Below are 11,294 nucleotides of genomic sequence, written 5' to 3'. Positions count from 1 at the left end.
GAGCCCCAGGTTTCTGAACAGGTTTTATTACACAGACAGGGAGGGGCTGGGGCTCGGGCTCAGTCCTTCTTGGCTGCTGCCTTCCTCATGGCTGCAAGGACATTGCTCAGCTCCTCTCTCTTCCTCTTGGCGCGAATGTGTGTCCCCACCTGCAAGCAAGGTGGGCCATCAGCCTGGGGCCCAATCCCACCCTCTGTCCCTCTGGGCACAGGTGTGTTTCCACCTGCCTGGCAAGAGGGCAAATGCTTCCACCCAATCCCACCCCCACCAACTGCCCACCTACCCTTTTCTTGATGAATTTCAGGGCCCTCTTGTCCTTAGAGACCTTGAGCAGCTCCATGGCGCGCCGCTCATAGGGGGCAAAGCCACACACCTCTCGGATCATGTCCCGAACGAACTTGGTGTGCTTGGTGAGGCGCTGGGGGTGAAGGAAGGCCATCAGGACGAAGAGCTCCAGACCCAGACCCTTAGGTCATGCCTGGGCCTCCAGCGGGAGCAGGAATCCTCCCCATCCCCCCAATGTCACCAACACAGCAAGTCATGCCTGGTCCTTTCCACAGGCTGCCATGCAGAGTTGGGGCTACTCAATAAAGTGTGGATAAAAAAAGGGTCCTGTAACCAGCACAAGTCTTGCTCAGCAAAGTCTTTAGTTATGAGCAAGTCTTTGTGGGTAGTCTGTTAACTGCTGTGGTGAAAGGTTTTCAAGCAAACCCTGCCCACTGTTCTTGGGCATCCGGGCGAACACCTTTGATGACAATGCCAGAGTAATCAGTACCCCTCGAGGGTGTGACCACCCTCAAGAGCACATAGTCTTAACTATCCTGCTTTCTTCCTTAAATTCCCTCCTTAACTTCAAATGCATTAAAGAAGTGGCAGAACTGTTAACCTCTGGGGAAATTTTAGATCTTGCTTCCAGGCAATTGTCAGTTTGGCTCAAATAAACTCATGAAAATTCCCTACAGGTGTGGACGTTTCTTAGCTGGTCAGAGGCCCATAAGCCCTGACCTGCCCGAAACGCCCCAACCCGACACTCAAAAGCATCAGCTGGCCAACCCCACCCGACGCCTACTCCAGCGGGCAAACCGCTTCTGTCAAACCCGCCCCACCTGCCCCCGCTTCCACCCCGCGGGCCGGAGGGTCGTGGTGTATGGCCCGGCCGGGCGTTCGCCAGGCAGACATATTAGGAACTTCACTCACTGCTCTGGCCGGCCCGGCACCCACTTTCTGCAGCTCAGCCCACCGCAGGCTCCCCGCTCCTCTCGGCAGCCTGGAGCCTGCTCCCCGCTCCTCTCGGCAGCCTGGAGCCTGCTCCCCGCTCCTCTCGGCAGCCTGGAGCCTGTGCCCTGGCCGTGCCCTCCGCCCGGGAAGCCATTCCCACCTCCCGACCAGCAGCAACCCGAGCGCGCGCCTCGGAACTCACCCCGCGGCGGCGGCTGTGCCTCGGCTTGCTCACGTTCTTGGTCACCTTGTGGCCCTTGTTGAGGCCCACGGCCATGGGGTAGCGCAGAGCCATGGCTGCGGACAAAGGTGGGGAGAGGGGGGAGAGATAAGTCCTGGTTCGGCCACTGCTGCCCAGAGCGCAGCGTCCAGGCCCCCCCGCAGTCGATCGCTACACCCAGCCATTCCCCCAAGCCGCACCGGAGGCCCTGGGGTACGGATGGCGGCGGATCCCACCAGCGCCCAGATGAACTAACCTGCTGCTCCTCAATGGCTGCCGCGGCGGAAGGGCTGGCAGAGCGCGGAACTCTGGGATATCTATTCCTCATGGGTTGCGCGGGCCAGAGAGGCAGGGATGTTGCGAGCGCCCCCTGGCGGCTGGAGGATTTCCTGCGGCCTCGTGAGCATGCGCATTTACCCCAGCCGGCCCTAGTGAGGGGTCGGAGTTGGTGGGCGTGCCTATGGCAATGGTGCCTCCCTATTCCGGGGAGTGGAAAGTTCGAATTTCACCTCTGCTGGGTGAAATCCCATCTCAGCCGCTAGCTGGCGCCAGGGACTTCAACCTCCCAATACCTGAATTTCTCCATTTGTAGAATAAGGACAATAATAGGGCTTATTCCAAACTGTTTGAACAAGATATAATGATACCTGTCACAAAATAAAACTTCCATAAACGAAGGAATTTTATATGAGGCCAACCTTTGAGTTAGGGCTAAGGAAGGTGATGTGGTATAGTGCCCGTTGGTGGCATTTGATGTGAATCGATTTTATTTTAGGTGATGCGGAGATGAGAGGCATGATAAGAACAAAAAAATTTTTTTTCTGTTTTTTCTTTCAATCCTAATGTCAAGTGTGTAGTCCTTGATGCACGTTAGTATTATCCATGCACAAACCACGTATGTTGTGTGGCAAATAATGCCTTTGGTCCACCATCAGTATCCTTCCTACTGCCCGCACTTGCTGGGTGAGCCCGCCTCTCTCCCAGCCTGTTTCTCCACCTGTGAGATGGGGTTGAGAGCTCTAGTGCACACACTCTTCCTGCCTGCTGGAAGGACCAAGACATTTGAACAACAGATGTGCAAGGGAAGAAGGATTTTTATTATGAAAAGGGAGGCGGGTACAGAGCAAAACACATTTCTTCCCTTCTCCCCCTCTTTGGACCCTACCGTTCGGTTTTTTTGTTTGTTTTGTTTTTAAATATATTTTTATTGATTTCAGAGAGGAAGGGAGAGAGAGAGATAGAAACATTAATGATGAGAGTATCATTGATTGGCTGCCTCCTGCACACCCCCTACTGGGGATCGAGCCCGCAACCCAGGCATGTGCCCTTGACTGAAATCGAATCCAGGACACTTCCGTCCACAGGCTGACCGCAGAAAGTCCAAACCAGCTAGGGCCCTACCATTGGGTTTTGTGGCTCTCCTTTGCTTAGGGCAAGGAGTGAGTGGAAAGAACAAATCAGGTGGTTCCAAGGGAGCTCCTAGGGCCGGCTCTCCACATTACCTCTCTAGCCTTCGTTTCCCCATCAGCGCAATGGAAGCAGCAATCACATCAACAATGACTACGGAGAAGAATGAGGTAATGCCTTCCAGGCCCCTGACAAGGTGCTGGCTCACAGACGCTGCTCTCACACCCAGAGATTTCATTGCTTCCAGGTGCTAATGGTTTTTCTGTTTTCCCTTCCTATGTTGATGATGCTGTCTTGGGTCATGGCCGCCCTCTTGAAGGCGTCTGTTTGAGCCCCACCTTCAGGCGGCTGGGGGAAGGGTCCTCTCTGAGAAGATGGAGGAGCTCAGGCAGCAGCAGCGGCAGTGACATTGAGCTCCTGGCGGACGAACCAGGCCCTTGGGTGAGGCAGCCAGGCCCGGAGAAGGCAGAGGACGTGGAAGCGCCACGGGTAGAAGACGTGGGAGACCCGCGTGGCGCCGCCCCGGATCACAGCCAGGGCTGCCTTGGGCCCCGGGGCCGCCTGGGCCCTGGTGACACCCCTGGGGACAGGAGTGCTTGGTGCGGACTGGGGCTGGGGCTGGGTGGCCCCCCACGGCCCCCGGTCCCCGCCCCTGGTCTTACCTGACTCCCTCCTTAGCCGAGGCGTGATCCTGGAGGCCCAGGACGCACCTGGTGATGGCCACGTTCACATCCTGCACGTGCAGCTCCCGCTGCAGGGCGCCAAAGAAACTGTCCAGCGCGAACTTGGCCGCGGAGTAGGGACTGGAGAAGGACGCGGGCACACGGCCTGCGGGGCGGGAGGGTAGCGGCTGAGCTGCCACACGCTGCGCCCCCTCCACGAGGTCACCTTCCAGCCCCATCCGGGCTCTCCCCTCTCCCCGCCCCGCGTCACGCACCGAGCAGCGAGGACACCACCACCAGGGAGCCCTTGCTGTCCGTCAGGCTGGGCAGCGCCAAGGAAGTCAGTTGCACGTAACTCAGGAGGTTCACCTGGAGGCGGGGACTGGGCGTCAGGCCGCAGGCCCAGGAGGTGGAGGCCCGGGCTGGTCAGGGGTGGGCGGAGCCAAGGCCTAGGGAGGTGGAGCCTGGAAGCAGGAGGGCAGGGGCTGGGGCAGGAGCCCAAAGAGGGATGGGGGCGGGGAGGATGGAGCCTGGGAGGGAAGGGCTGGAGTGCCAGCAGCGTGAGGAGCCACAGTGGTAACGGGGTGAAACTAGCAAACTTAGAGACGGGACCTGGGGACAGGAGGGATGGAGCACCCGCCCGGAGGCTGGGAGGCAGGGTCGAGAAGGGGCGGAGCACCTGCATGAGCCAGCTGGTCCCTTGGGCACTGTGGGCCCGTGTGCCGGCTGGGGCAGCACCGAGGTGGTTCAGCACGAGGTAGTCCAGCCCGCCTGTCCGGGAGAGGCCCATCAGCGAGCAGCTAGTCCTGGGGCTCCACCCCCCTGGACTCCTCCCGAGCCCCGCCCCCCAAACTCTCAAACTCCACCCAGAGCGTGGATCCCATGAGTTCCGCCCTCGGTAGAGCCCCTCCCCGGATCCTGACAGGCTACAGGCTACGTCCCTAATCCAATGGAGCTCACGGATGCAAGGAGGCTCCACCCCTGGTTACGCCCCAGAACCCTATAAATTTCCACCCATTACTACCACACCCCCCACGCCAATTCGGGTCCTGCCCGAAGGTCTAAACCAAGGCCCCGCCCCTCACCCAGCTTGTCCAGCGCAAACTGCACCACGAGCTCAGGCACCTCGCGTGAGGCCATGTCCGCAGCGATGAAGAAGACCTTGGGAGCGCCCAGCTTCCGGCAGTTCCCTACCACCTGGGGGGCCAGAGCTGCCCGTGGGCCCCTCCACCCCGCAGGTTCCCTCCACCTGCCAGACGCACGGGGGCCCCAGCCTGAAGCCCCTTCCCCTACTCTGAGCCTCCCTTTCAGTTCCCAGAGCTTTACCACGGGGGTCGTCAACTGGCATCTGTTTCATTTGATCAGTCATCACGATGTAAAACTCAGGAGCTATCAAATAAATCTCAAGGTTTCTGGCCCCCCTTGAAATTCTGGAAGGTTTGTGTCCAAGAGCTGTGCATTCCCTCGGAACGTTGGGTTGCTAAGAAAAGTGCACCCACCCCCCTTTTCAGTTTGGGAGCCCTGTCTATCATCACAGCCTTTGGACATTACCAATACTGCCATATATTGGGGAACACTCCTGCTTTACACTCACTGTCTTACTGCATCCACCCGATACCATAGCCCACAAGAAGGGACTTTGTTTTCCCTTTTGCAAATGAGGAAATTAAGGCCCACAGAGGTGAAGCAACTTGCCCAAGGTCACATGGGAAGCCAGGGATCTTTGCAGGGATTCAAACCCAGGCCTCATTTTCCACCCCATTCGCACCCTCACCGTTACACTGGGAATGGGGTGTCTCACCTTCTGCAGGAAAGCCTCAGTGTGGGCAGTGAGCACCAGGTGGGAGCCCAAGCGGGCATAGTGATAGGCCAGTTCCTCCCCAACACCAGCACTGGCCCCTGTCAGCAGCACACGGGCTCCCTGGAGGCTAGCTGGCAGTGAGCAGAGGTGGTCAGCCTAGAGCAGTGATGGCGAACCTATGACACGCGAACTCATTTTTTTGGTTGATTTTTCTTTGTTAAATGGCATTTAAATATATAAAATAAATATCAAAAATATAAGTCTTTGTTTTACTATGGTTGCAAAGATCAAAAAATTTCTATATGTGACACGACACCAGAGTTAAGTTAGGGTTTTTCAAAATGCTGGCACGCCGAGCTCAAAAGGTTCGCCATCACTGGACTAGAGGGTGCACAGAGCAGCTGGCCGGATTCCTCCCTGTCCCACCCCAGGCACTCACCTGGGTCAAAGTTGTCAGCCCAATAATAGGTGAAGAATAGGGCTCCCAGCCCAGTGAGGAGTAGTACCTTCATGGCCCTCCCTGGGTCTGCAGTGAGAGAGAAGGGTGGTCAGCATGGTCCTGGGCCACAGCCACACCTGTTTCCCCAACTGCTCCTTTGTTTGAAGATCATCTTGGCACCTAGACTTGCGCCTCTTCTCCATCACAACCACCACCACTTGGTCCAGGTCACCATACAGGTCACCTGGACCACTCTACCAGTCTTTGGGGCTTTCTCCTTCCAGGCAACAGCAGAATCTCATCTTGCCTCCCTCTGCTGAAAATTCTCCCAGATTCATTTAGGACAAAAGTCACACTCCTTGATGACGAAAAAGGCCCTTCACGCACCAGCCCCTCTTGCTCACTCTGCTTTTTGTCACAACAGCCTCTTTGCTGTTCCTGAGAACCAGCCAGTCACCATCTGCCTCAGGGCCTTTGCACTGCCTGTTGCCTCGGCCCTAAATGCTCTTGGCAGATAATCCAGTGGCTTGCTTTTACTCCTTTCAAGTCTCAGCACAAAAATTACTTCTTCCCAGAGCACTTCCTCGGCCTCTTTTTCTGAAGCACTTCCCTCACTCGCCCTTACCTCTAGAACTTCTATCTCCTTGTCAGCAGTTAACATCACCTGAAATCACCTTGATGATTTGTTTCATGTTCACTGTCATTCAATTCTCCTACCAGTGGTTCTCAACCTTGGCTGCACATTAGAATCACCTGGGAATCTTTTTAAAATCCTGATTTCTGGGCCTCATCCTCTGGAAATTCTGTTTCTTTGTTATGGGGTGAGGCTACAACATTAGTAACAAAGAAACAGAATTTCCGGAGGATGAGGCCCAGAAATCAGGATTTTAAAAATATTCCCAGGTAATTCTAATGTGCAGCCAAGGTTGAGAACCACTGTCCTAGACTGTCAACCCCACAAGGGCAGGAAGGAAACAGAAACCTACTTCTGTTGTTTTTTTCACTGTTAGGTCTTCAGTGTCCCAAACTGTGTCAAGGACACAGCAGGTGCTCAATAGATACTAGATGAACACAGGAATGTGGGAGGCAAGAGCTGGAGGAGCCCCGAAAGGCCACCTTGGAGATGCCTAGGAGGAGTGAGAAGGTCCCCATGTCATGAGAGTTAAGACATGAGAGTTCAGCTTTGGGAGCGATTTACTTGGCCCAGGGAAAAGGCAAAAGAAACAGGCCGGCTGCTTAAAGTTTGGGGAGTCATAGGTTTCCTTTGAAAGGGGCACAGGCTCATCACATCTTGGGGTTTCTATCCTCTTTACTCAGTGGGACAAAGAGAAGAGGGCACTTCTAGGACCCAGGATGCTGAGAGCTGGTGCGATTGGGGAGCTCCTATATCCCCAATCTCCAGATCCAGCCCTATGCCCTTTGCCCCACAACAAAGCTCCAGCGGCCTCCCCTCCTCCCCTATCTTTACACTCCGCTCCTCCCACCCTGTTCCAGCCAAGCAGCCAAAGGGATGTGTCAAAACAAGTCTGGTGTGCCCCTTCCTGCTCTAAACCCTCCAAGGGCTCGCCACTGCTCCAGATGGAGACCAAGCTCCTCACAGCCCCATAAGGCCCAGGGGGTCTGGCCTCTGCCCACCTGTCCATTCCCATCTTCTCCAACTCCTTGTCTATGAGCCGTTCTCAGAAAAGTGAACTTGTCGCCCTTCCCAGTCACACCAGCAATTCTCTCAGCAGGGAACGCGCTCCCACCTCCTTCCCTTCCAGGGAAAGCCCGCGAAGCCCCTCAGCTCAACCCTCTTCCCACCCATGTAGGGATGGATGGATGGACGGACGAAGCAGCTGGGCTGAGATGGGGATGGAATAGGGGAACCGGATCCTCGCAGAATCCACTGGCCCTCTGACCTCAACGGGCCTCGGTTTCCCCGCTGTACAAAAAGGGCGTGCGACCTGCTCCGAGCTCCCAACCGCTCACTCACCCTCTCGAGCCTGTTTCTTCCGCCGGGAACCGGGGCTGGCGGTCCCTGCCTGGGAGCCGAGCGCAGGCCAGTAGGGTCTACCCTTCAGGTGGGCGGCCCCCGACCACGCCCCTCCCGTAGAGCCCGAGTCACGTGACTAAGCCTGCCTCTTTGCTAGGAGGCACCAGGCCGTGAGGACTCTGCGACGCCCGGCGTTGCCAGGCAACGGCCTACCTGCTGGCTCTTTTGATCCCAGCCTCAGTCTCCAGAAGGAAAACACTCCCCACCATTCGAAACCGCTCACGTGACCTAGACCCACTTCTCTCAAACAATTCCGCCCTCGTGTTGCCGTGACAACTGGCTTCTAGGGATACTCTTCTTAGGCCCTTGCCCTGAGTCACCCGCGCGGGCGCGGGTGGATCTCCCCGGCTCCGACATCTTCTTGGGTTACCCTCAGGCCTCACTCCAGACACCCTACTCCTCTTTTCATTCACGCCACCGAAACCGGACTACATTTCCCAGGAGCCTTGGCGGCTAGGCGAGCCCTCCGGGGCCTCACGAGGCAGTGCTGAACACATTTCCCAGATAGCTTTGCGGCGGCCCGGCCCATAAGATTACCTCTCTGCACACTTTTGCTGTGGGACCCAAACCTCTAGCATTTCTGAGCGGTAACGAGACTCCGACTCCCGGAGGCCTTTGCGGCTGACAAGGCAAACTACACTTCCCAGAGGCCTCTGCCGCTTCGCTACCGGAAGCGGCGGGCGAGCCGACTGTCCTTGCGTGCGGAGTCGAGCGGCTATGGTGTCCCGAGTGTGGTCGATGATGAGGTGCGTGTGGCGGGCGGGCCCCGAGCTCCCGAGAAAGTCCTCCCTGCGGACACCCTCTTCTGGTTCGCTCCCCACCTGCTCTTCGTTTCCCGTAGTGTCAGGTGCCCCATGGGGAAACTGAGTTTCAAGCCGAGAGGTGATTCCCGAGGTCTCGCGAGCCCTTGCTTTCGTATTCTCGGAATGAGATCTCTCCAAGTCTCCGTTGCCTTCTCTGTAAAGTGGGTGTGCCGTACGCCATTTATTGGGAGGTGAATGCGCGCCCAGAGCGGCGCTGGACGTGCAGGAAGCGACCAGATACACTTGGAAAACCCTTCGGGTTACTCGCGGAGGGTCCCTCCTCGGGACAGAAGGCAGACAGTCAAGGGACTGACGTGTCTTCACTGTTCCCTGCTCCGGGCGGAATCATTAGAGATCCACTGTCCCTTTGCGGGCCTCAGGTTCTAAGTTGAATGGGCGGCGTACTCCTGCTTTGCACACTGTAAATGGAGAACTGCGCCTAGCAGGGGTCAGGCATGCCTCTGAGTAGCAAGGTGCCCAGTCATTTCCCTATTAGCTGCCTGGCTTCCAGTATGTCACATTTTGGATTGTGGGGCTCCCTAGGGGGACTAACTCCTACTCCCATAGGCCTAGGGCCCCCCCGCCCCCCGCGCCCCTCCCACACATCCTGTGGGTGGCCTGCAGTGTTCTCTAAGCTGCTGTCGTTCCCTTCCCTGCATTCAGGTTTCTCATCAAGGGGAGTGTGGCTGGGGGAGTGGTCTACCTGGTGTACGACCAGGAGCTGCTGGGGCCCAGCCACAAGGGCCAGGCAGCCCTTCAGAGGGCGGAGGAGGTTGTCCCCCCTGCCATGTACCAGTTCGGCCAGTACGTGTGTGAGCAGACGGGCCTGAAGATACCCCAGGTACTCCATGCTGGGAGTGAGGCTGAAGCTTGATGGGAATCAACTTTGGGGTGGCCTTCAGTCCCTGGTCCCTCCAGCCTTGCTTGGTTCCTGCTCGCTGGGGCATGTGCTGCTTTCCCTGCCTCGGGAGGGAGTTGGGGCTGCCGGGCCCTTCCCCTTTCATCAGCCCCTTCTTCCTTGTCTCTTCCCAGCTCCCAGCCCCTCCAAAGTTTAACTTTCACATCCGTGAGTCCTGGAATTCAGGTAGGCCCTGGTCCCTCTGCTTGGGGGTGTGGCCCCAGGTACCCTAGTCTAGCACCCCTGACCCTGCTTCCTGCTCATGCCTTTCCATCACTCCCCTTACTGCTGTGTGTGCCTCTTGCACATCTAAAAGGGAAGGGGTGGAGGCTCCAGGGAGGTAGGAGCAAGATGGGGCCTCTTTTTGAGAGCTTGGGCCACCACTGGAGCACATCAGGGTAGGTGGCCTCAGACAAGGTGAGGTCCTGACCCTCCTCTGTCTCAGTTTCCCGGTGTGGAATTGACAAAGTTGGAAGTGGCACCTCTAAGAGCATGGCCGAGTTGGGTGTCCCAAGGGGTTGGATTAAACCCCTTGGCTGTAGGTGGGGAACCTGACCAGGCCTTGGGCCCTTCTTCCCTCCCCACAGGCATCATTACGGTGATGTCAGCCCTGTCGGTGGCCCCTTCCAAGGCCTGTGAATACACCAAGGAGGGCTGGGAATACCTGAAGGAGCGAATCAAGTAGCCTATCAGAGGAGGCTGCCTTCCCCAGTTGGAAATGGGCAGGGTGCCCTGGACCTCAAGCCTCTGGAATGGGACCCTAATCTAAGGGCAGCTCCCGGCCTTGCCAGCCCAATAAAGGACTTTGGAAGTGTTTCCTGACCTGTGTGCTTGCCCCAAGAGCATGGGGTGGCCCTGCTTTGAGTGTGTGTGCTTCTGGCTCCTGGGGGCTGCTCCCGGCCTGATCTTGGTACACACCTTTTCTGTCTGGTCCCTGACCACCAGGACCCTCACCCCACTTGGGAAGTGGGAACAGATAGGTGGCCCCAGTGCTCAGGGCCCTGGGAAAGGGTGAGAAAGTGCTGAAGGCCAAACTGGGCTGAGGGGGCTGGGGTCTTAGCGGACTGAGCCCTGGGTAGGCAGTCTGGGAGTCAGAGCTCAGTAGAATGGGAAGAATTCATCTCTCCTGTGCCATCTACACTCCCAATCTTGCCTGGTCTCCAGTCTGGTAAGCACAGGCCTGGAGGCCATTGCCCTCCCGACTTCATCTTATGGAGGTTCTCTGCTCCCTTCAGAAGCCTTCCCTGGCACTCCTACCCACGCTGGATCAGCTGTCTAGTGATCTGAACGTGTTTGCTGGGTGGTTGGGCTGTCTAGATGTTCCCAGCCACCCCACCGTTGAGAGTATCCCCCTATGGTGGCACTAGGAAATCTGTGCCCCAGTCAGGGTAGGAGGTGGGCATAGATAGGAGCCAGAGGCTGATCCAGGAGCCCGCCCTGAGGGCAAGGAGAAGACCCTGGCTATGGTTCTCTGAGCCAGCATGGAATTCTCTGTTCCCAAGAGTGCTGGGGTGTTTGTCCCTCAGTTTAGGGATAGAGCTCACCCAGGCCCCTGATTCTGGAAGAAGCAGCAGGTATTACACGTGAGGAAAGTAGAGGCCAGGCATTTCCCCAGAGAAGCAATGCATCTGTTCACCTGATGACAGAGAGGTGTAGCTGACGATGGGTGGCCTGGCCTGCGGTGCTTGGGGACGCAAAACCCAGTGACCTGTGCTACCATGGTCACCATGGTGGGTCTCCCCTGTCCATTGTGGCACCTGGATGCTGCGCAGCTCCCTGGGCCTCTAATGGGATGGGAGCAGGTCTAGGGT

General features: G+C 57.2%; 3 protein-coding genes across 7 annotated transcripts; 1 reads left to right on the top strand and 2 right to left on the bottom strand.

Moving 5' to 3' along the window:
- Positions 1–10: 10 nt before the first annotated feature.
- On the bottom strand, positions 11–1,781 carry RPL36 (ribosomal protein L36). Of its 2 annotated transcripts, none has more exons than XM_070415901.1 (4): positions 1,695–1,781; positions 1,421–1,515; positions 284–418; positions 11–149 (listed from the first exon to the last, which is right to left on the bottom strand). In XM_070415901.1, exons 2-4 carry the CDS (start codon positions 1,511–1,513, stop codon positions 60–62), a joined length of 318 nt encoding a protein of 105 aa, XP_070272002.1. In that variant the 5' UTR covers positions 1,514–1,515; positions 1,695–1,781; the 3' UTR covers positions 11–59. The 2 variants fall into 2 exon arrangements, with proteins under 2 accessions (XP_070272002.1, XP_070272003.1); XM_070415902.1 differs by having other exon boundaries at positions 1,639–1,708.
- A 330-nt stretch (positions 1,782–2,111) lies between these two features.
- Positions 2,112–7,927, bottom strand: HSD11B1L (hydroxysteroid 11-beta dehydrogenase 1 like). Of its 4 annotated transcripts, none has more exons than XM_070415897.1 (8): positions 7,723–7,927; positions 5,748–5,834; positions 5,309–5,439; positions 4,593–4,704; positions 4,187–4,278; positions 3,783–3,876; positions 3,508–3,673; positions 2,112–3,262 (listed from the first exon to the last, which is right to left on the bottom strand). In XM_070415897.1, the coding sequence occupies exons 2-8, from the start codon at positions 5,818–5,820 to the stop codon at positions 3,145–3,147; spliced, it is 786 nt and encodes a 261-aa protein (XP_070271998.1). In that variant the 5' UTR covers positions 5,821–5,834; positions 7,723–7,927; the 3' UTR covers positions 2,112–3,144. The 4 variants fall into 4 exon arrangements, with proteins under 4 accessions (XP_070271998.1, XP_070271997.1, XP_070271999.1 ...); XM_070415896.1 differs by having other exon boundaries at positions 3,150–3,425; XM_070415898.1 differs by having other exon boundaries at positions 3,150–3,281.
- Positions 7,928–8,352: 425 nt separating this feature from the next.
- MICOS13 (mitochondrial contact site and cristae organizing system subunit 13) lies at positions 8,353–10,299 on the top strand. The gene is made up of 4 exons (XM_070415900.1): positions 8,353–8,528; positions 9,249–9,426; positions 9,618–9,669; positions 10,071–10,299. The coding sequence occupies exons 1-4, from the start codon at positions 8,500–8,502 to the stop codon at positions 10,166–10,168; spliced, it is 357 nt and encodes a 118-aa protein (XP_070272001.1). The 5' UTR covers positions 8,353–8,499; the 3' UTR covers positions 10,169–10,299.
- The last annotated feature ends 995 nt before the right edge of the window (positions 10,300–11,294 follow it).

This window comes from Myotis yumanensis, unplaced genomic scaffold (assembly GCF_028538775.1).
Source record: "Myotis yumanensis isolate MYYU_CA2020_CCGP unplaced genomic scaffold, mMyoYum1.0.hap1 SCAF_5, whole genome shotgun sequence".
Lineage (NCBI taxonomy): Eukaryota > Metazoa > Chordata > Mammalia > Chiroptera > Vespertilionidae > Myotis > Myotis yumanensis.
Note: the sequence above shows the minus strand (reverse complement) of the source record. Positions and strands in the feature narration are given on the sequence as shown.